The following is a 24,672-nucleotide window of genomic DNA, read 5'->3' on the forward strand; positions in this document are numbered from 1 at the left end:
CAATGCTTTAGCAAGAGATTCGTTCAGTCTCTTGTTATAAATAGTGCACCCTGCTTACACACGTGGATATGGTGGGTGATGGACAGGAAAAAGAGATCGAGATTTTGAGCTGCTGTGTGCCAGGAAGGGAAAGTGTGGCTTGTGGGAAAGTATTTTATTTTCCAAATGTGAGGGATTAGAACTAAAGCTGCTGCAGTCTCTCAGCGGGATCTTTTATACTAAATAACAGTTGTCTGGGTTTGCGGTTTGAGTTTTATAAGAAACAAGGGCTTGCTGAGTTTTGAGTGAGTGAATTAAGCTTAAAATGGTGAGATACTTTCTAACCATGATTGTGAACTTGGGGTGGGGCGAGGGTGACTTCCAAGGGAGAACCCGACCAGAGGATGGTCATTCTGTATCTCCAAGGCCTCTCGGTTTCCGGTTCCTATCTCTAATCCAGAAAGCGAGAAGTAGGATCTGTGGAGTAGGGTCAAGAAGGAGCAGCCCCAGGTGGTTGCCAAGCAGTTCTTTATGTGGGGGGAAGAAAGCATGACAGCCAGACACAGTTGGGGCTGCTCCTTCAATGTTCTTTATAATAAACTTCATTTAAGCCACTGGACCAGATATGGACCAGAGGGCAATGGCTGTCTAACACAAAAGACAACTGAGGTTTTCCAAATCTGAGTATATTTTTATGCCAGAGACCACAGCAGGATGAGTGAGACTACCTCTGACCTCATGTGCCGACTTCTAGGAATACCACATCGTGAAGAAGTCTACTCGCTCGCTAAGTACTACTCAGGTGGAATCTCCTTGGAGACTCATTCGGCCGTCGGTCATCTCTATCATTGGCCTGTACAAAGAGAAAGGCAAGGTGAGCTCCCTTCTGTACATTGTTTTGCTCTCCAGGTAAATGTTAGCATATATGTTTTAAATGGTTACTTTTTAGTGTTGTTTTTACATGAAATAAAAAGTAAAAGGTATAAAGAAGCATAGATTAAGTGGTCTTTGGGTGGATTGGATTGGATTCCCTGGCATCCTTTCCTGTGGGCCTCCAAGTGACATCATACCATATTTGCCCTTAATGATTTCAAGAGTCACCACCCGGCAGCTAGGGCACAATCAAGGATCGGGTAAATGCCCCAACTTTTACCACTATTGAAAGAAAGTCAGACCCTGCAGCTTCAGAGAATAATCCCAGTTATCCTTTGGAATGAATTTCATGGCATTGCCATTATTATAAGAGGAATAGTATAAATAATTTGATATTATACAAATACCAAAATATCCATTTTGATATTATACAAAAACAAAAGAATAAAACAAATATGGCGCCTGCACAGTGTGAAATGACTCGCGTGAGCTATTAGTTGATCCATGTGAAGTTGACATCTTTGGAGATCAGAGATTGTCAAATCTAGCAATTTCATATGTTTACCTAAAACTTTCACCCTTTAATGTAATGCATAGCTAGCGCAATGCAAATGGATCTGAGGAGGGAAATGGTGAAGGGAACACAGATTTGACTGTACAGCTAGTTAGCTTAACTCTGAGCCTGTTTGGGAAGGACAGCTCAGTTAAATACTACAATGAGAAGGGTGCCCTCAGTGAAATACTGCAGTGGGAAAGGATGCCCTTAGTTAAATACCACACTGACAACCTGGACCCCCACCTCCTTTGCGTGTAGGGCCTTGGCTTTAGCATTGCTGGAGGTCGAGACTGCATTCGAGGACAGATGGGGATTTTTGTCAAGACCATTTTCCCAAATGGATCAGCTGCAGAGGATGGAAGGCTTAAAGAAGGTAGGAGAAGGCCTCTTGGTGGTCCTCAGTGCCAGTGAGCTTTGATTCCAGGAGAATCTGCCTCCTTGCAGGATGTGAAGCAAATGGCACAGCAGCTAAGTCTGTGGGCTTGGTAGTCAGGTAGACCTGGGCTGAATCCAGCACTTAGTACATCATGACCTTGGACAATTGATAGAACCTGAGCTTCACTTTCCTCTGTTGTAAACTTGGGATATTAATACGTACCTTGAGGAGTTGCTGTGAGGATTAAATGAGACATTATGTGAGAAGTGGCTTGATATTTTTATTGGGGTCTTTAAATGTCTGTCTTGTCCCCTGGGTCTTTGATTGTGTTCCTTGCCTTGAAAATTCCTGAGAGTTTGCAGTGCATTCTCGCTTCGGGGCTGGAGTACAGAAACATCTTTTACACGCTCCATAGCACCTACCATTTTGCACACATGTAAACATACTAGACAAGCACTTTTTTGCTCCCAGCTTTATTGAGATATAATTGATAACTGCGTGTATTGAAGGTGTACAACATGATTTGACACACATATATTGCAAAATGATTGCCAGACAAGGTTAGTGAACACCTCCATCACCTCACATAATGACGTTTTGTGTGCTTGTGTGGTGAGAACATTTAACATCTACTCTCTTAGCAATTTTCAAGTATATAACAGTCTTGTTAACTATAGGCCCCATGCTGTGCCTTAGATCCCCAGAACTTGTTCATGAGTCCTGATTTTTCTCCTCCTTATTCCATACTTCCTGCATGGAATGATTGAATCACACTATTTCTAGTTACCTTCAAAAATGCTGTGACTGTTCAGTTCAGTTGGTCCAAAGATAGGTGATGTTGTGTTTAACCAGCTTATTTTCTTAAAACTGATTAAGAGTGAATTGGAGCCTCCTTTTTTGTAGGTAGAGCAATCCCAGAAGCCTGTGTGCTAACGATAATCTGTGACCGGGCTTAATATTTTAAAAATTAATTTATTATTTTTGGCTGCATTGGGTCTTTTTTGCTGCTCGTGGGCTTTCTCTATTTGCAGCGAGCGGGGGCTACTCTTTGTTGGGGTGTGTGGGCTTCTCATTGTGGTGGCTTCTCTTGTGGAACACAGGCTCTAGGCATGTGGCTTCAGTAGTTGTGGCACGTGGGCTCAGTAGTTGTGGCTCACAGGCTCTAGAGCGCAGGCTCAGTAGTTGCGGCGCATGGGCTTAGTTGCTGCGTGGCATGCGGGATCTTCCCGGACCAGGAATTGAACCCGTGTCCCCTGCATTGGCAGGCGGATTCTTAACCACTGCGCCACCAGGGAAGCCCAGGCTTAATATTTTGATGGCAGAATATTTATTTCTGGCTCAGAGGAAGGGTTAACTCCCAGGTGGTGTTTGTGTCTAGTTTCACAACAATATAAAATTTTAGCCAAGCATTTTTATAATGCATGTGCCATGTGTTCACTTGATTGAAATTCATCCTGCAATGCCAGTAGAATGGAACAAAGTGGAGGGGAAAAAAAAATCGATAGGAGAGGTTAACAGCACTTGCTTCTCCTAAATACTGTATTTTCATATGTATTCGCTTACAATAAATAGAAGTCATCAGAATGGATTTTCAACCTGTTGGATGATCTGTCTTTTAAGTAATCTTGCAAAGATTTTTAAGGGCATGAGCCATTATGTTAATATTTTTAATTAACATAATGTTAATGTTTCCAAATATTTTAATTAATATTTGGAAACAAACCAAAAACCTCGCCTAGTTGAGTAATCGGTTATACCAGGTGATTTTTAAACAGATTATTTCACTTAGTTTACAACTTGTGTAATTGCATTAAAGAGAAGGCACATAACAATGGGTGGGGTACTGCTACCTTTTTAAACTCATATACAGGATTCCTTTAATGGAATACCCCACGTGCTCCTGGGATTGGCTGTTCGTGAGAGGAGAAAACGTGTGTTCTTAGGCTGCTTTGTACTTTGTTGTAAGTAAAGGGAGTTCCTCTTCCGTACCATACTGCTGTGCAAGGTTCATCTGTTCTTCTCTCTTGCACATCTTTGTAGTGTTTTTGATGAACTGCTGTTCCCCAAAACAGACCATGTCACAAGAGTACAAAACCGGAAACTAGCTCTGTTAAGTCAACAGGATGTCCAAGTTCTTTTATGTTCCCAGCAGACACTGTCAACAACTTGAAAAATGACCTGTGCCTTCTTGGAGTTGACGATGAGTCCAGGATAGTTTGAGGGAGAAGAGAGAAAGAGAGCGAGAGAGAGAGAGAGAAAGCAATTTGATATTAGTCTACAGTAATCTCTTAGAAGCGTATAATAACTAGCCAGCTTAATGACTGAGAACCTCGAACACCATCAGTAAGACCAGGCATCTAGACTATGGGGCTGGATGTAGACGGGGGGCTGCCACTCCTAAATAATATCTCACGAGTTTTTTTGTCTCTATCATTTAAACCATTTTTCACACGTCATGTCTTTCTGCAGATATAGGCAAGGCTTCTCACATGTTACGTGTGTTTGGGCTTCACTGCCAGTGGGTTTAAGTTGTAAAACAAAAACTATAAGAAAAGACTAGGAATTCAGTTTTTGTAGTTTAATCTCGAAATGTAGAACATCTATTATCAGACTTGGCAGTGGCTAGAGAATAAGATCTTGATGCTTCCCACAGTTGTTTTAGTTAAAGATGGTAATATAGAATTACTGCAAAAGAATATGCCTTGTCACTTATTGTCCCATTTTGTGACATTCCTTGGAGCTAAGCTAATGAAAATAGATTGGAACAATAAAATTCATCTTATAGAGTTGTAAATCAGGGGCCATATGGTATCTTATTCTAGTACTGACCAAGCAGATTCCAGTAAAAAAACTTGATGTTAATGTAATTCTCAAATTTGGTCACTAGGGGATGAAATCCTAGATGTAAATGGAATACCAATCAAGGGCTTGACATTTCAAGAAGCCATTCATACCTTTAAGGTAAAGACATTCTTATTGATCGCCTTTGTCTTCTTTGTTTTTCTTTATTACTTTCTGGTTTGGGTTTGGTGATTTTTTTTTTTTCCCCACCCTTTGATAAAAGGACAGCCTGAATGTTTTAGCCCTTCTTGTTGTTTTTTCAGCAAATCCGGAGTGGATTATTTGTCTTAACGGTACGCACCAAGTTACTGAGCCCAAGCCTCACACCCTGCTCCACACCCACACACATGAGCAGATCCAGCTCCCCAAACTTCAACACCAGTGGGGGAACCTCAGCGGTGGGTACCGATGAAGCCAGTTCTTCGTCCCTGGGACGAAAGGCCCCCGGGCCAAAGGACAGAATTGTCATGGAAGTAACCCTCAACAAAGGTGATACCAGCTCTTCCTCATTTTTGTTACATTCTCTCAAATAATAATTTGTAATCTGTTCTTAGGTTAATTTTTAATATTTTTTTCTATGAATTGCTCCTTTGGAACGCTCTGCTACCAACGACATATGTTATTCTCTAAATGGACAGTGGGATCAGAAGTAGAGATGTTAGTCATTTTACTAACGTGAAGGGAAGTTACCAGTAGCACGATTTTTTAAGCTCTCTCCAGATGAATCATGGTGTGTCAGAGACTCGTGTGAAAAACATCACTGACTAGCTTAATTCTAGGGCTAATAAAACATTTTAAAGAGTGAAGAATATAGTCAAGAATACAGTTAACACCAGTAACTGAAAGTCCTGGGTGACACCAAATGTTATCACTTTTAATCTTTGTCTCCTTTTCCTCCCCACCAGCTATAGAAATATGGTGAGCAATTAAATAACCAAGAGATTAGTTGCTAAAAAGAGAGGCGAAAGAAAACCTAAAGTTGTGTATGCAGAATAGAAGATATTACTTGGACTCTGCCTATTTCCAAAAGCAGCTTCGAGGAGGCTCTTTAGACTAAGAAGAGGATGGATCATTGATTGAGTAATTCACAGTCCATAGTTAGCCCCTGGTTCTGCCATGGACTCATTAACAGAATATGGCCCTTTTGACAAAGAAAAGCAAAATTTGTATTCTGAGTCTGGTCCAAAAATAAATGGTTATTGGTCAACATATACATTAATGCCATTTCAGATCACTTAATACTGCTTTTCAGATTTTGTTGTTGTTGTTTTTAATTTTGTTTTCTTTCAATGACGCCTCCCACAGAGCCCAGAGTTGGATTAGGCATTGGTGCCTGCTGCCTGGCCCTAGAAAACAGCCCTCCAGGCATCTACATTCACAGCCTTGCCCCTGGATCAGTGGCCAAGATGGAGAGCAATCTGAGGTTGGTTGTAAACCTGAAAGTTTAGAGTTCTGGTGTGTTTGTGAATATGCGAATACATACATATGTAAGATACCTGCGCTGTTACATTCCCCTGTGGGATTCTAAATGTTTTTATTATTTGCGGTCATATAGCCAGGATTACAATCAAAAACATCTCCAAAGATGAAAAGATAATATAAATGAAATTTGGTTGAATTCAAGAACTCCAGATCTTGGCTGTCCCTACCAATTTTGTTCTGTTTGGACTCAGAAGTTCAGTCTCAGAAACCTGACACAATACAACTCTATATAGATATCTATGATTATCCAAATATTTTCTTTCACTTTTATATTCATTTATGTAAAATTCAGAGGAGATACTGGGAACTTCCCAAAATGGTTTCAGAATCACTGGATACAAGAGAGTCCGGAGATCACGCCCTTGAACAGGAGGCCTTTATTATTAAGTACAATCTCCTGAACCTTTCCTGTTGTTTTACTCCTTTTTAAGAGGTGACGTCTAGATGCTTACTGTCTGAAATCACCACGTGTCTGATTTCTCAGTTCGGCTAGTTGAGTTGTAGATTGGGTATTCTGTTTATACAAGAGAGGTTTAGGTATTCTATTATATAGTAATTGCAGTGGGTCTGTGCCCACCTAAACTTCACAAGAATGTACACGTATTGCACGAAACACTCTGTGCAGACAGTATCATCTTTCTCCCCTCGAAGTTTCTAAGTCCTTGAGCAGTTGAGGAATTGACAAAATGACATTCCTTGAGGTTGCCATTTTGGGGTGCTGTTAATAGATTATATTATGTTTTTAGTTAATCATCAGAGTGAAGTTCCATACCGAAAAAAATTTAGCAAATCATCCAAAGTACATTAAAGAAAATATACTTTTAGAACCCAAGGAAAAAAAATCCTTTAATGACATCCCAAGATGATGTTTCTTTCTTGAATGGTTCCATATGTCTGGAGCCTGCCAAATGAACATTCTTCAAACCCCACATAAAGAGTCTTTGTTCTCTCGTACTGAGTTCTCTCCCTATAATTTCAAGTCAAAATGGGCATCTTGTCCCCGATTTCTCATTTGTTCAAATTTGAAACGTTCTTACAAATTCTTGGGTAACCTTTGAGCTTCAGATATTTCCTTCTTAAATTATATTACAATAATCATTTCAAGATGGTAGGGAAAGAGAAACTGATGGTGGTCGAGAGACTGTCACTTGATGATCAGAAGGTAGACAGACCTGAGATCAACAGTGTGTGACATCTGGGTAACCTCTCTGAGCCTGTGGCTTTATCTACATAATGGGAATAATAATACCTATTCAGAGCATTGTTATGTAAATCTCTCTGTATAGTGCCTGGCATATACTATGTGTTCAAGAAATGGTAGCCTTCATTGTTGTCCTTATTATCAATTTTATTTAACTTTACTACTTCTGAAAATGCAGATAGATATGCGTAATGGTCTTTGTCATTTTAAAACTGAATGTGTTTATGACTGTGTTGCTTTTTTATACGTATGCAAAGATGAAAGGATGTCATTTGCTTTGTTAAAGTATTCAGAAAAGATTTCATATTATAAACCTCTCCCAGAAGGAAATCTTGTAAAAAGCTAACTGTTACCGCAGAGAGTTGATCATGTTGCCTCCCTAGCCGCGGAGATCAAATCCTGGAAGTGAACTCAGTCAACGTCCGCCATGCTGCTTTGAGCAAAGTCCACGCCATCTTGAGCAAATGCCCCCCAGGACCCGTTCGCCTGGTCATCGGCCGGCACCCTAATCCAAAGGTGAAGTATTTCATACTCTCCTGAGTATGGGAAGACAGCTATTTGTCCAGTAGCAATGACACACATGTTCCTGTGCCTACTCTTTGATGAGACGGTTCACCCAGCTGGGGATGGGAATCAGCCTGTGGCCACACAGTGACCAAGGTAACTGATACACACGGGAAATGAACCACTAATCTGGACTTCTTCGTCTCCACACTCAGAAAATTTTATTAGAAAATGCTGACAATATGTTTGGTGAATTTAAAATTTGTGGAAGGTAGGAGTGCTGGGTTCTGAGTAACCCCCAGCTGATTGTTCGATTTCTGGTGAGATACTTAACCTCTTTGGGTTTCTGCATCCAGAAAATCTGAGAGCAGTAAACTAGGTGATCTGTCCAGGCCATCCTTGACCTGAGCAAAATACTCCGGTGTAATTAAGGCTTAAGAGCCCACTAATTTTTTTTCAGCATCAATATCACATAGTTGGCCCGTACTAACTTGCAGATAATCATAGCCCCCGTATCGTTGGCCTCTGCTATTTACTTGGTTGTATCTCTTCTACTTATTCGATTGCTTTTAATTTTTTAAGCTAACCACAGGACACTTTAGCAAGTTCAACTCAACCCACTTCGAGCACTAATTTTTGTTGTTTTTGAGCACTCCAGGTAAAAATCTTTTAAAATTAGCCTATCTCTAACATGGTAATCAGGTTGTATTTTACAAAATTTGACCTTTCAACAACTCAGAATGCTTATTAAGAACATTAGCTCTTCCCATGCCCGTCATGTGGCCACCCCTTTTGTATTATTTGTAGTATTATTTGATTACATCCTACATGGTCCCAGGCTGCTGTACTGGATGGACTCTTATGCCATTTTAAGAGTAAGACGTCTGTGCCAGGAGACCTGGTAGGTCCTCCCATGGGCCACATCTGAGATTTCTTTAGTGCATTAACTTTATGGGGTCATTTTCACTGTCTCGGTGGTGTTCATTTGTTGACCAGTTTCCCCTGTACAAATAAGCGCTATCCAGCTATGACTCCAGGCCTTGATTTGGGAAGGTGATGTCAACCACAGTGCTTGAACAACGATTGCCGTCAGACTGATTCAAACTCAACCCCACTACTTTCTTTCCCCCAGATCGTTTTCTCTTGTCTACGAGCATTCTTTAAAATGTCTTACATTAAAAACTGCTTGAATAAATATCATCAATAGAAAGTCAAGTCCTGCTTCCTCCACCTTTTTCCATTTTTTCTACTTGGCACTCCCCATTTTTCTCCTTTCTGTTCTATAGTCCTGACTTTCCCTTAGAATCTGTTCTAGTTTGTCCCCCCGCTGTTCCCATGAGTCTCTCTGGGTCACTTTTAACACCACTTTGCCTCATAGTCTCAGCTCCTCCCTCCGGGGTCCCCCCTTGGATTCCACTCCCCACGTGGCCACTCCTCTCACCTTAGGGAGCAGCCCAGCAAGCTGCGGCTGACCCAGCACATCCCTCAGCAACATAGAAAATTAAGTTCTCCGTGGGCTGCAGTTGTTGGCTTCCAGGCATGCCCGACTTCAAAATCCACTCCAACCTAACACAGGTCATGATTTGTTCGGAGGTCTGCCTAATCTCAGCCCAAAGCGTCTGCCTCATTCGCCGGTACAATCAAACATCAAAATGGCATTCCGGTGCAAAGCATAACAGTCCTGGTGGACTGGTGGTCTGTGATCCCATGGAACACATGGGTTGACTCATGTTTCTAGCCGCAGTAATATGGTCGTCAGGATGGTGCTGGAGATGTGTCCAGTGAAACCAAATTTCAGTATTTGTTTGACTGGATTTCATGTTTCCTCCTAGGTAAACATGGTGTTCTTAGTTGTAACATCATACTATATTTTCCTTTTGGTCAAGATTCCATTTTACGTTGAATGTATTTTTGTACCGCTTATCCCAACATTTTATGCCAATAGTACATTTTGATACTAAATGTATGTGCCTTCTCAGTTTTCATGTTGTTCCAAGAGAAATACCACAAGGATTTTCTTTTCTTCTGTTTCTCATAATGACTGGAGCAGTGGCTGCCCGATTGGGATATTCAAACCCTCCAGGTCTAGACAAGCTAAGATCTAGACCTGCTCGGGTGGCAGCTTCTAGCTTACGTGAAGTGGAAGAAAGTAATAGAGGCTCATTATTAATTGGTCCTGTGGCTTTCTAACTTTTGATTAGAGTTATCCAGGAGATCTTTCACTTGTTTCAAACCCCAGCCATTTTTTTTCCCACTCAGAAAAATAGTTGTGAATATTGAAAGTCTAATATCAAGAAAAATTTGCAACCTCTGTTTAATGGCTCAATTATACAAAATTACTCTTTGCTTTATGAAGGTATGTTGGGGGCGGGGAGATATGCCTGTGTGCATGTGTGTGTACATATTTATTTCCTGTGACGACTACTGGAGAGGGTTACATAAAAGCTATGATGTGATGATGATTTATCTGTTAGGTTTAAGTGTCATGCTGAATCCTGTACAGAAATATTTATTTACTTCTTAAGGCAGATTGCAAACTCCAAATATTTTTTATGCTAAACGTTATTTTAGTACACAAAATGACCATTCTACATTTAAAATATTCTTTAAAAAAGAAACTATACAAGTTGCATCGTTGTTTTTTAAAATATCTCATAGTTCAGCATGTATCAGGCTTTTTAAAAATCTTCCTACGAATAATTACAGTTATGGATAACAACGGATGGGGGGGTGTGGAAATCCATGAGTTTACCATGATACCAATAAATATAGAAGGAAAAGATAGTTATCAAATCACCGTTTTGAAAACTTCATCGCAATTATTGATTCAGCAAGAATAATCAATGATGCTAAAAGCATTGAGTGGAAATATATTGGGAAGCAGGATACACACGGAGTTTCAAATTGTCTCCTGACAGATTACTCATTAATGACGACGACAATAGCAACAAATCCTGTGGAGAGATCTGGTGAACTCACCCTAAACAAGCGGTCAAAGTTAGCCCCAGTCATGAAGCACACTGACCCTGAGTGCCTCTGCGATGCACTGAGAAGGGAAAAGTTTTTGTAGTTTGGTAGTTTTTCTGCCCCCAAATGCATAATGTAAATCTAAGCAGGAAGAAGCTATCAGACAACTGCTAACTGAGGGTTTGAATTGACCTGGTTTCTTTCACATTGTCAACACCAGGAAAGACAAAGGCTCAGAACTGTTTGGGGTTAAAGGTTGCTAAAAAGACGTGAGACCAGGACCCTGGGTTGCCTGACCGCCACCCTAGCCCCACTGCGCCCTCCCACCACCACCCAAAACATTTTTTTCTCTAAAGCATTGCTAGGCAAGGAAGTTGATGGGTGACAGGCCACTAAAGGTCCACCACAGATAAGGAGCTTGCACCAGAATGTAAATCGGTCACATCACTGTGCACACAGTTTAACTCAGTTGACGTTTTTCCCCTCGCGAGACATTGATCAAAGAAGCGGAGCGCTGATTTGCCTTCTCGAGGAAAATCCTTATCTCCTCCCAGCCTGGCGTCAAACTTTCGGTGAATTATTTCCAGCCTAAAGACACACTCTGAGTGTCTCTGAGCATTTCTGAAGGATAGTATTAGGAATGTGAAAGGTGTATTAGACAGTCGTTTGTATCAACATTAAATTTCCTGAGCATGATAATAGTACCAGGGGTATTTAAGAGAAGGTCCTTGTTTTTAGGAGATACTTGCTAAATTATTTACAGGTGAAGGGTCACGATGTCCGTAACTAACTCCCAAATGGTTTAGGAAAAAGTTATAGGGGTGTGTGTGTGTGTGTGTGTGTGTGTGTGTGTGTGTGTGTGTGTAACGATGGAGCGTGAGTATAAATGTGGCAGAATGTTACAAAATAGTGAGTCTAGGTGAAGAGTATACTATTCTTGTGCTCCTCTTGAAAGTTTCACCTAAGTTTGAAATTGTTTAAATAAAGTTTAGGAAAAAAGAATTAGAAGTGCGTGTTCTAGAGAGAGGCCCGTATCGGCCATGTTGTTGGTAACTAGAGCTGAATGCTTTGCTTCCTGAACTTGGGAACCCTTTGAAGTTCTTGTTTTGAATATTGTTTGAAGCAATCGTTAACCCAGCCACACTACCTTACATGCCCTGATTTATTGCTTCAGGGGGTGGTCATAGTCTTTGGCCCTGCAGTTTTCCTCTTTATCTGCACTCCAGCCTCTGACTCTGGTCCTAGCTACTTGCATTGGGGAAAAATAAATAAATGAAACCGTCTAATTTGCGCTTTCTGCTGACAACCAGGTTTCCGAGCAGGAAATGGATGAAGTGATAGCACGCAGCACGTATCAGGAGAGCAAAGAGGCCAATTCCTCTCCTGGCTTAGGTACTGTAATTGCACATCTTCATTCAACATTCAGAAGAGTTTCTCGTTGAGTTCCCCCCAGGGGCACTCCCCTGCCCTGTATTATTGGAGTCTTGGTAATTATCACATTTGGCAGAAGTAGCTGTCAAAGAGATTCCAGGCTTTCTCTTTGCTGCCGCTGCTGCTTTTGATTTCTGCACTTATTTAATGTGCTGTATTAAAGTTCCACCCATGCATGCTTCCTACACTGCCTTAAGATAATTTGCAGAAACGAGTGAGCAGCATTTCAGGTGTTTATGTGCAATTCATTTGAAATGTTCTGGGTGGAAATGAAGTGCTACCCAAATACCAGCTGTTTTGGTAGACGCAGGGAGGGTACAATCCATCCAAAAACCTGGGATTTCTTTATATGAATTAAAAGTTTCAACTCAAGGGTAACAGAGGCTGCAAAAAATCATGATTTCCCCCTTCTTAGGTGGAAAGTTCAACCAGAGAAAGGATTGAGGTAGTAAGAATTTTATATGAATTTAAAATATGAAACTCTGCATCAAGTTGGAAAAGTAATGTTTCCTGTAGAGTGGATCTCTAAAGGGGCTCTGCAGACATGTCTGAACCCAAGATATTAAGATTGATGTCGGGAGGAGACTGAGGCATGAGTTACTGGTTGTCAGAGGCAAAGGAAGGCATACAGTTTTTTGGCAACCGTGGAATACCCTAATTATTTACGTCCATAATTAATATGTTGAAAGTAGGCATAGCCATAATGGGCTCTTTCTTCAGCTAACTCATTCTCCGGACCTGCCTGAAGGCTGTCCTCTCATAATCCCAACATATCCATTCAGTCAGTTATAAAAGATTTTATTAAGCCATGATCCTCAAGCCCAAGATCTTTTTGCTCATGGAATATAACTTAAAGTCTCAATGCTGAGTCTTTTTGTCCTTCAACTAAAAACTAAAGTAGATATTCAGCCCTCTCCCTCATTCTTCCATGAGTTTTTTGGGCTGGTCTTCCTTGGTTCATTCATCCTTCAATCCATTTATCAAATATCACTGAACACTTCCTAGATCCTAGTGCTAAGCCCTGCAGGGCCAGATCACCGATAGGTAAATAGTCGAGGAAGGAGATGAGATGCATCCACTTGTAATTAAATTATATTGTGCATATGGAAATTGGGATATATATGGAAATTGGTATATGGGTAGTATAAAACATTTTTGAAATTCAGAAGAATTTTCTCCAACTAGGATCATCATGGAGGTAGCCGCGTCTGAGGGTTTGAAGCATGAGCAGAATCTTGGGAGGTGGGACAGGATGGGGATCAGGTACCTAGGTAGAGTGCACGCACGTCCATACGCACGCACGTCCATATCCACGCAGCGAAGGAGGTTTTGTTTAATATGATTGGCTCCTTCTTCTCCAGTTAAGGAGGTGAGCCTGTCTGTAAGGATTTGAGCTTCAGTGACAATATGGTGAATTTCTCCCCCAACAGGTACCCCCTTGAAGAGTCCTTCTCTTGCAAAAAAGGTGAGTCAAGACACATTGCTGCCTCGCTCAGCTGGCCCACGAACCAGTTCCTGAAGCCCATAAGTCAAACTACAGATCCCAGCCCATATTTCTGTCCATGAGTCACTTTGGCCACTTTACACAGGAAATGGCAACAATGTTCATTAGAGAACAAGTATACAAATGTGTGTTTATTAAATATTCATCCAGGAAAAGAACAGAACAACAAAATAAAAGAACTAAGCTACACTTTGAAAAATAGCTGCTTCATAATAAAGGGGGACCCTGGTCAGTTTGCGGGAGGGTACCTGCAACTTTAAGGAGAGTGTGGAATCTTTCTCAGGTGGACGTTCCCAAATCCCAGTGGATCAGAGAACAGGAGTCAAACTCTCCTATTTTGTTGTTGCATCAATAGGCTGAGCCCGTGCCTTGGAATTCCATTCTACTTCCTACCTCTTCCTCCAGTGTTTCTCCTGGGGTGGTTGATGTTTTGCTGCTGTGGCTTTTCTGATCACAGCCAAAAAAATATTGCTTAAAAACATTGTCTGGCAGCCATTGCCTTTTAATGCATTGTTTAATTTCGCCATCCTAAAGTAAATGGAAGTGGGTGTTTACCATCAGAGCTGTTTTGAGTGACCACAGATGAGAACAAAGTGTTTTCGGGAAGATAGGATGCAACTACTGTTTAAAATAATCTGCCTCTGGTGCAAATTCCTCATCCCGCACTGCCTTCTTCAACAGGACTCCCTGATCTCCGAATCTGAACTCTCCCAGTACTTTGCTCACGATGTCCCAGGCCCGCTGTCTGACTTCGTGGTGGCCGGCTCCGAGGACGAGGACCCCCCTGGAAGTGGCTGCGGCAGCTCCGCGGAGCTGCCTGGCGCCTCCCGTAAGCCATGACTTTTCCGATTCCACGATGTGTTGGTTTATATGTCACGGTGCTGGGATACGCAAAGAGAACTGGAAATCACACCTCTGGTTGAGTAGAAGCCACCTTTCTACCCTGGCTAAAGTCAGAGTTTGCTCTTGGGAAATGCAGCCCACTCTTAGTGGCTGGCCCCCCACTTCTGTGGTAAACGGGCTGGGCTGACGTTCTGTACCCGCAGTGTTGAAGGATGCTGAACCGCCCCCTTTGGATGGTATTTACACAGTGTAGTCTTGGAATTTATGGCACCAGATCATGGCTGGCAACCTGATGGCCTTACGTTTTAGGGCAATCCTAGCCAAACTCCTTCCCTCGCTAGGCCCTAACTTAATTCTTTCGAAGAGGGCAGTGAGTGAAAGATTCAGAACTTAGACGTTATCAAATAGGGATTTTTAGAAAAAGACCTCATTGATTATTTTCTCGGTATAATCTGAAATAATGATCTGATGTGAACCATACTGACTTCTCATTCCTGCCGGTGTGGTTTCCTTTTGCTCATTTCTCCTGTTTGCATAAGAAAATCCCTGGTGTCAGGCGAGGCAGATGAGAACCCGTCTAGCTCATTTGGAGCACGTGATGTGCCTCCTCTGGTCTCTGATAGAAAAGTTGCAAGGCGGAAGCACGTGTAATCTTTCACTACATTTAACGAGAAGCGGAGAGTTTGCAGAGCAGCCCACGCTCTCCTTCCCTTCCCAGGTTGGAGTTTATAAATCATGTGTAATCTCAGGCTTCACTGTGCCCGTTAATCAAGCCCCACCTCCAACTTTTGCAGATGAAGGAAGGACCTCAGGTGATAAGAAGGCCCAGGTGTGCAGGACCCGTGGGTCCCCGGGCATCCTCCCACAGAGGACTATTCGGCGGCAGCATTTAGGTCGAAGTCAGTAATGTGTTAGACATCACGGATGTTGACAAGTTAATACATTTCTGTCTCTAGGCAGCACACATGTTTAAGTGAAACAAACCAGAGGTTAAGATATTTTTAAAAAGTAGAAAAACAAAAAGGGAGACCAGTAGGAAAAGGAGAGAGGGAAGCCAGCTCTCTGCTCTGTGGAGATCCCGAGAAACCGTATCATTTCAGCCTGGTGTCCAGTAGCCAGAAGGTGTGTATGTGGCATTTGTGAACGTGGAAATGCTCGTGTGTAATGAGGGGGATCAGATTAAAAGACCACGCCAGATGGGAAGATGTTTCATTCAACTTTTCTTTCCCCAACCCCGCCAGCTCACAAGGAACCAGGAAAACCCAGGGCCAACAGCCTTGTGTCTCTAGGAAGTCAGCGGGCCTCCGGGCTCTTCCACAAGCAGGTGACAATTGTCAGGCAAGCCAGTCTTCCCGGGAGCCCACAGGTCCTCCGAAACCCTCTCCTCCGCCAGAGGAGGGTGGGCTGCTACGATGACGACGCCAGTGATGAAGAAGAGTTTGATGGCGAAGGGGACTGCATTTCCCTCCCGGGGACCCTCTCAGGTCCCAGCAGGCCTCTGACAGACGACAGCTCTACATGCGTCTCAGCGGCCTCTTCCAAGGTCACGGGTATCAACCAAGAGGCACATCCCCAGAAAACCCTGGTCAGCAAGGCCTCCTCGGTGCCTCTCCTTGGCAGCTCGCTGGACTTACAGGAGAGTGTCCCAGGAGGCGTGGGGGACACCCTTGTACAGGCAGCCAACCCGCTGGTCCGTTCAGAGGCCCCCGAGGGGAGCCCTGGCTGCCTGGGGAGGAGGGAACTTTCAGGATCGAGGAGTTCACCCAAGTTGGAGTGCAAAGCCGGATCAGGCACCCAGGGTCTGGCGAGCACGGACAGCCCCGGTTCCCTCCAGCAGAAGAATGACAACCTGGGGTCCAGGCACAAGCCAGTGGCCAGGGTCAGCCCACACCACAAGAGGCCCGAGGCTGAGGCCAGGCCCAGGAGCTCAGAAACGGCCGGCCTGACCGATGGAGCCAGTGACCCGTGTGGTCCGGACTTGAACGTCCAGGCCGCTTCGGTCAAAGTGGCTGCGACTGGTGATCAGCCAGGAGGAACCGCGGAGAAGGTAACTGATTTCTCTTCGTTACTTGGGATCTAGTGAGTATTGTATGAATGAGTACGGAGCATGCTGTAAAGCATACGTTAATCTGTCTGAAAGAAAGGATGATGATTGGAGAATTATCTTTCAATAGAGCCATTCATTTCAATACTCAAACTGCTTGGGAGCCTGGTAATGCTACGTCGCCAGGTTGGTGCGGGGAGGTGCCTAGGTACTGAGTCGTGAGATCATTCGGCCAAAAGGTATAATCGCTCTCTGGGGCTTCCCTGGTGGCACAGTAGTTAAGAGTCCGCCTGCCGATGCAGGGGACGCAGGTTCGTGCCCCGGTCTGGGAAGATCCCACATGCCGCGGAGCGGCTGGGACCGTGAGCCATGGTCGCTGAGCCTGCGCGTCCGGAGCCTGTGCTCCGCAACAGGAGAGGCCACAACAGTGAGAGGCCCGCGTACAGCCAAAAAAAAAAAAAAAAAAAAAAAAAAAAGATAGAATCGCTCTCTTCCCTGTACACAGGGCCTGCGGCTGATGATGGAAGGGCATAAAAGCTAGGCCAGTGGAGGAAACCCCTGGGTCTGGTACCGGCTTCTCCACTGACTAATTGGTGGTCATTTGGGCAAGTTAGTGCATCTTCCTGAACCACAGTTGTCTGGATTGTAAAATAGGGATGGTGCTGTCTGCCCTGATCATCTCACAGAGTCGGGGTGACCATCAAATATAGGTTAATGGTGATTACGTCTGGCTGTCAACGTTCTGATTGATCCTTATTTTTTCAGACTTTCTACAGTGATGATGTATAGTTATAGCTACACATACCCTTGTTGTGAGTATCACATGAAATAAGGGGCATGCGTTCACTTAGAAACATATAATGTACCACATTAAATGCACGTTAATATTATTTATGTTTCTCCTTGGTTACCAGTATGTTAGAATGGCCCAGAATTATTAAATTGTACCTTTTTAAAAAAATTTTAACATACCTCCACTTTAGCAAGGAGAGAGTAAGAGAAACAAACATTGTTTACAGTCTCCTCAACATAAATAATGTCATTCTGAGCAAAGAATCTGAGACGACTTATAAGGGTATACAGGTATGCCTCGGAGATAATGCAGGTTCAGTTCCAGACCACTGCAATAAAGTGAATATGGCAATAAAGTAAGTCACATGAATTTTTTGGCTTCCCAGTGCATATGAAGGTTATGTTTACAGTATACTGTAGTCTGTTAATTGTACAATAGCATTATGTCTTTAAAAATAATGTACATGTAATAACTTTAAAATACTTTATTGCTAAAAATGCTAACCATCTGAGCCTTCGGTGAGTCATAATCTTTTTGCAATAGTTTCATCAAAGATCACTGATGACAGATCACCATAACAAATATAATAATAATGAAAAAAATCGAAATATTATAAGAATTACCAAAATGTGACAGAGACAAATATGACAGAAATGAGCAAATGCTGTTGGAAAAATGGCACCAACATACTTCTCGACGCAGGGTTGTCACAAACCTTTAATTTGTAAGAAACACAGTATCTCTGAAGTGCAGTTTTTATTCCTATATTTATAAAGATGTGTGTTCAAGTGGTTTGTATAAATATACAAGACAGCCAGAAAATGTAAAGTCATAAAAGCTATTCTAGGCAGAAGGGGTTTTGTTGTTTTTTTTACCTTGTAGAAAAAGTAGAAACTCACATGTTTTCCTCCTCCTAAAAAATTCTTACCTCTAACTAGCACGTTTTATTTTTTTATTATTATTATTATTTTTTTAACAAAGCTTTTTGGTCATAGGTTCAGTCATTTTTTAAAATATTTATTCATTCATTCATTCATTTGGTTGTGCCGGGTCTTAGTTGCGGCAGGCAGCCTCCTTAGTTGTGGCAGTCGGGCTCTTTAGTTGTGGCTTGTGAACTCTTAGTTGTGGCATGCATTATGGGATCTAGCTCCCTGACCCGAGGGATCAAACCCGGTCCACCTGCACTGGGATCACAGAGTCTTAACCACTGCGCCACCAGGGAAGTCCCAGCACATGTGTTTAAAATGTAATGTTCAGCTAATGGGTAAACCCCTTCTTTTTAAAAGTATCACAAGTTTTGAATAACTGTATGAAGCCAAATCAGGGGTTTTATTCATAATAATTTATTTCTATTAAAATAAGAGCTCTTGTACTTGTGAATTAGTATCCCCAGTAAGACCTTTGAGCAGCATTTAAAACTTTTGTACAAAAGAAGTTCTATTTTTCTCACAAAATTTTTAGTTCCGAAATTTTATTTTATTTATATATGCAAAAGAAAATAGACTACATTGCCATAAGGTATTTACCCTCAAATATTAGAAGCTTAAAAAAAAACAAAACTTTCTCTTTTGGCAAATAGATTGTCTTCCACTGTTTTTGTTGAATACTTTTTAAAATTGAGACGAAATTCACATAACATAAAATTAAACATTTTAAAGTGTCCAGTTCAGGGCTTCCCTGGTGGCACAGTGGTTAAGAATCTGCCTGCCAATGCAGGGGACACGGGTTCAATCCCTGCTTCCGGAAGATCCCACATGCTGCGGAGCAACTAAGCTCGTGCACCACAACTACTGAGCCTGCGCTCTAGAGCCCGCGAGCCACAACTACTGAGCCCACGCGCCGCATCAACTGAAGCCCACGTGCTCTAGAGCCTGTGCTTGGCAACAAGAGAAGCCACTGCAATGAGAAGCCCGCGCACCGTAACGAAGAGCAGCCCCCGCTCGCCGCAACTAGAAAAAGCCTGCACGCAGCAACAAAGGCCCAACACAGCCAAAAATAATAAATAAATAAATTTATTAAAAAATAAAAAAATAAAATGTCCAGTTCAGTGGCACCTGCTGCATTCAGTGCTGTACAGTCACTACCTCTGTCGAGTTCCAGGCTCTTCTACTGGTTTTATATTACATTTATGCCTTATTAGTAAACAGAAAATTCACTGAGTTAAACGCTGTATAGATTTCCCTCAGCAGATAATTGATATTTTACTAAATGATTTTTTTTTTTTTTTTTACAAAAGTAGCTAAAAGATACTCCATCTGTTTCACCTCTTTCCTCTGCTGCCACCTTTGGGCCACTTTATGACTCCTTCACTCAGAGGGTAAATTTCAAATAAATCTGATTTAACTATTTAGCAAGTCTGTTTAGAAACTTTTTTTTTTTACAGTAGGTATTAGATAGAAGAAAGGAAGATGAAGTAACTGACACTTGGCTAAAGTGCAATTTTGAGATGTTAATTTTATTTATTCAGCTTAGTCCCTCCCTAACTCCCAAAATGAGGAGCTGATTTTGGTCTTGGATATCTTTTTATTATTATTATTATTATTCAGATTTAACTGGGCATCCTGTGTGGTTTGGGGGGGTTTTTTTGGCTGTGTCTGGTCTTAGTTGCGACACGCAGGATCTTCTGTTGTGGCATGTGGGCTCTTCGTTGTGGCATGTGGGCTTCTCTCAAGTTGTGGCGCGTGGGCTCTATAGTTTGCGGCAGGCAGGCTCTCTAGTTGAAGCGCGCGTGGGCTCAGTAGTAGTGGCGCCCAGGCTTAGTTGCCCCGGGGCATGTGGGATCTTAGTTCCCCGACTAGGGATTGAACCCGCATCCCCTGCATTGGAACGTGGATTGTTTACCACCGGACCGCAAGTCCCTGGTCTTGCATATCTTGATGCAATATTATAACAACAATGCCTTACCTCTATACAGCCTTTCGTGGGTTTTTTTCTTCATTTTCTTATTTTTTAATTAATTTATTTTTATTGAAGTATAGTTGATTTACAACGTTGGGTTAGTTTCAGGTGTACAGTAAAGTGATTCAGTTATACATCCATATATACCTATTTTTTTTCAGATTCTTTTCCCTTATAGGTTATTACAAAATATTGAGTATAGTTCCCTGTGCTATACAGTAGGTCCTTGTTGGTTATCTATTTTATATATAATAGTGTGTATATGTTAATCCCAAACTCCTAATTTATCCCTCCCCTCCCCACTTTCCCCTTTGGTAACCATAAGTTTGTTTTCCATGTCTGTGGGTCTATATAGGTTTTTGTATGGTGAGTGTTGTAGCTGTTATCTCATTTAATTATCCTTTATTTAAAACTCTATGAGTTAGGGCAAGTCTTATCATCCCCATCTTTTTTCTAATTTTTTTTATTGTGGTAAAATACACATAGTATAAAATTTACCATCTTTTTTTTTTTTGCGGTACGCGGGCCTCTCACTGTTGTGGCTTCTCCCGTTGTGGAGCACAGGCTCCGGACGCGCAGGCTCCGTGGCCATGGCTCACGGGCCCAGCCGCCCCGCGGCATGTGGGATCTTCCCGGACCGGGGCACGAACCCGTGTCCCCTGCATCGGCAGGCAGACTCTCAACCACTGCGCCACCAGGGAAGCCCTAAAATTTACCATCTTAACCATTAAAGTGTACAGTTCCATGATACTAGTATATTTATAAGGTTGTGTAACCATCACCGCCATCCATCTCCAGAACTCTTTTTATCTTGCAAAATGGAGACTCTGTACCCATTAAACAACAACTCCCCGTTTCTCCCTCCCACCAGCCCCTGGAAATCACCATTCTATTTTCTGTCTCTATGATTTTGACTACTCTGTGTACCTCATATAAGTGGAATCATACATTTGTGTTTTTTTTAATGACTGGTCTATGTTGCTTAACATAAGGTCCTCAAAGCTTATCCACGTAATAGCATGTGTCAGAATTTCCTTCCTTTATAAGGCTGGATAATATTCCATTGTATGTATATAACACATTTTGCATATCCATTCATCTATCGATGGACACTTGGGTTGCTTCCACACTTTAGCTATTGTGAGTAACACTGCTATGAACACAGGTGTACACACATCTCTTTGAGACCCTGCTTTCAATTCTTTTGGGTATACACCCAGGAGTGGGATTACTGGATCATGTGGTAGTTCTGTTTTTAGTTTTTTGAGGAATCTCCATACTGTTTTCCATAGTATGGAAATGGCTACACCATTTTACATTCCTACCAACAGTGCACGAGGTTCTAATTTCTTCACATTCTCACCAACACTTGTTATTTCTGTATTCTTTTTTTTTTTGTGGTGCGCGGGCCTCTCCCGCTGCGGAGCACAGGCTCCGGACGTGCAGGCTCAGCGGCCATGGCTCACGGGCCCAGCCGCTCCGCGGCATGTGGGATCTTCCTGGACCGGGGCACGAACCCATGTCCCCTGCATCGGCAGGCGGACTCTCAACCACTGCGCCACCAGGGAAGCCCTATTTCTGTATTCTTGATTGTAGCCATCCTAATGGGAGTGAGGTAATATCTCATTGTGGTTTTGATTTGCATTTTCCTAATCACCCACATCTTAAAGTTGAAAAAACTGAGGTTTAGGAAGAGCGACAAGACCATAAATTTCTATTGGACCTTAAACCCAGAATCTGAATCTTGTGGCTCCTGGTCCAGGGCTCTTTGAACTTTCCCAAACCAGTTCTCTGTGTGTGATGCCTTAGGACACAGAAACCCTGAAAGCCACTGACAGTGACTTGTAGTTGTCCTTGTGCCAGGACTCTCTGGACAAGCTGACCGTTGGGGATGGGCGAGTCTCCACCGACTGGGGGCCAGCTGGTACCCCGCCCCACCCGGATGCTGGCCACCCCACAGAGAAGCCGCCTGAAGCTGCACCCGAGCAGGGGCAAGAACCCGGGACAGGTAAGATTACTTTATCACTTGTTAAGCTTCAGGATGGGAGGGCAGAAGTTACCTTAATAAAAGTGTTATCGATATATGCGGAGAATTTTGAGGGGCAGAGAAATCTTACACAGGTTAATGATAGTTAAAGCTGCCTGCATTTAACAACTTGACTAGATCATTGTGCCTGAATTCATAGTTTTCATTCCATGTCGAGTGTGTCTGTCTTCAGCCAGTCCACAGCCTTTACCCATTTTCTGACATGTACCTTAGTGAATGAGGCACGAGATGAAACAGAAACATGTTCTGCCCTTCAGAAACTCAACACCCTGCTTACGTGAAATCAGTTGTACTGAGAAGTGGCAGGAAAAACCTCCACAGAGGACAAGTAAAAAATGAATATTTTTTTACCTCATGTATCCACAGAAAATAATAGCTGAGGAGCCCTCCGAGGTCAGCAAGATGCTCCCAGGCCTGCGTGACGGGCTCTGGCCCTGGCAGGCTGTCCTCGGCACCAGTGGCTCAGGTTATCGGCACACCTGTAACCTACTCTAGTTAGGGAGCTGCACCCAGCCCTCCCTGTCCTTCTACACCGACGACATCAGTTGTAAAGGTTGCTGGGCCTTCGACCCCTGACGTGCCATAACTGAGCCAATGTGCTTCCCATTATTGAGTATTCGGGGGGTTTCCAAGTGAAGGAGTATTTTGAAACATGATGTCATGGACTGCCACCATGTAATTTAATCTCCTTCAATAAAACCCTCTTAGGTTACACACTTTGCACAAAAGCCAAATTGCTAACAACATTTTAGGGTTTGTTCAGCGAGTGAATCACCTGAAAAACAGCCTTACATTCCCTCCTTTTGTCTCATCGCTACTTTTCCCCGAGGTTGGCACCAGCAGAAGCAGGAAAGTCATGCTGAAGGGAGTTCAAAAAGGTTGAGCAGAGAAGGACAGGAGGCCGTGGATGTGAATCTTGTGGTGCCCCTGGCCATCCTCGGGGACCTGGGGAAGTTGTGTCTGGTCTCCGTGTGTGTCTTGAGCCAGGCTTGTTGCTGCCAGGTGCTCTCCACAGAGGTCAGGGTTTAGGTAACTGGCCAGCCTCCTGGGGTGACCCCTGGCCATGAACTCTGTGACCCCAGATACATTGCTTAACAACTCTGTGCCTCAGTTCCCCACCATTCCAGTGCAGATGGTCACAGTGCTGGGAGGAAAATTAAGTGCATGAAAAACTCTTAGCACAGCGCTAAGTCCCAATAATTAGTTCTTAATTATTGACCGCCCCCTTCGGAGGGGGTAGGCATATGCAATTAAGATGATTTGCATGGGAGATGTGGAGTGAATATAACATTTGGGGGAGATACACTTTTCAAAGCAAGGGCTTTCATTGTGACTGAGGTTTTCACTCCAAGTTCAGACCCAGAGTTCGTAAGAAAATGCAAATCTAATGTTCTTTATCATGCCAGTTTCCCCATCTATTGTAAGATGCCATGTGCCAGAGGTGGACAGCTTAGCTCACGCACATGCAGGCCCTTTGCGGAGGAGCCTCCAGGACAGAGTGGCTGTCCAGAACCCACCTCATGGAATGACTTTACTTCCCACTGTCTCTAGGCAGGTGTCATCTTTCCCTGCGCCTTGGAGATTCCATGCTTTTTCTTGCTTCTCTGCTTTGACTCCCTTTCCTTCCACCTTCCTTCCCTTCGGTCTCTGATCAGACTATCCCTCCAGAACCCCACTCAGGTCCAGACCCTCCTGTCACAGCTTCCCGGGATAATCTTACCTCCTAGGTCACCCACACCCCCGAACCTGGTCAGGACACACTGGAGCTCAGGACAGGCTTCCATCTGTCTGGAGCATTCCATGTGTTTTCCCCAATTAGCCTCCTCTCCTGCACGAAGCAGTAAGGCCCTCAAGTACCCTGCTTGGACTGTTTTACTCTACTCTGGCTCACAACCCACGCCATGGGGCTAAACCCCGACGTGATCAGCCAGGGCCTGAGAGGTTTGCAGAATCAAATAGAACAACGGCCTGACTCCTGCGGGGTTTGCCATCAGAGGGCAGATGGTGCACAGAAACCCAAGGGAAGGATTTCTGGTGTCCCCCATTCTTATAAACAACCAAAGAGGGCAGAAGCAGAGGTTCCTTCTGCCATCCAGTCTGAGTTATTTTAGAGCTTCTAAAGCTTGGTGGTATTTGTTAGATGTGAGCACTCTGTAATTTTAGAGACAAAAACAAGCCTACATTTAGGCTGTGGGATGTCCTTCTAAAAGAGACCCAAAAATTGAGGCTGTTTACAGTTTTCCACTTTTTTAATTGAGAGGTTTTCTATTTTCTTACCTCCCCCCCCCCGTATGTCCTGTGCCACCCACCTTCTGTTTACATTCTCCACACAG

General features: G+C 43.1%; 1 protein-coding gene across 11 annotated transcripts in view; it reads left to right on the top strand.

Annotated features, from left to right (window-relative positions):
- Positions 1 to 24,672, top strand: part of PDZD2 (PDZ domain containing 2) — a 372,865-nt gene that overhangs the window by 327,943 nt on the left and 20,250 nt on the right. For all 11 annotated transcript variants that reach the window (XM_019930197.3, XM_073802038.1, XM_019930193.3 and 8 more), the window contains 11 exons: positions 734 to 853; positions 1,667 to 1,781; positions 4,672 to 4,745; positions 4,889 to 5,114; positions 5,931 to 6,048; positions 7,692 to 7,824; positions 12,090 to 12,171; positions 13,641 to 13,675; positions 14,396 to 14,543; positions 15,799 to 16,604; positions 22,156 to 22,300. In XM_019930197.3, coding sequence (XP_019785756.2) covers positions 734 to 853; positions 1,667 to 1,781; positions 4,672 to 4,745; positions 4,889 to 5,114; positions 5,931 to 6,048; positions 7,692 to 7,824; positions 12,090 to 12,171; positions 13,641 to 13,675; positions 14,396 to 14,543; positions 15,799 to 16,604; positions 22,156 to 22,300 — 2,002 coding nt within the window. The remainder of the gene's footprint in view (positions 1 to 733; positions 854 to 1,666; positions 1,782 to 4,671; positions 4,746 to 4,888; positions 5,115 to 5,930; positions 6,049 to 7,691; positions 7,825 to 12,089; positions 12,172 to 13,640; positions 13,676 to 14,395; positions 14,544 to 15,798; positions 16,605 to 22,155; positions 22,301 to 24,672) is intronic.

The sequence above is a fragment of the Tursiops truncatus genome, chromosome 3 (assembly GCF_011762595.2).
Source record: "Tursiops truncatus isolate mTurTru1 chromosome 3, mTurTru1.mat.Y, whole genome shotgun sequence".
Lineage (NCBI taxonomy): Eukaryota > Metazoa > Chordata > Mammalia > Artiodactyla > Delphinidae > Tursiops > Tursiops truncatus.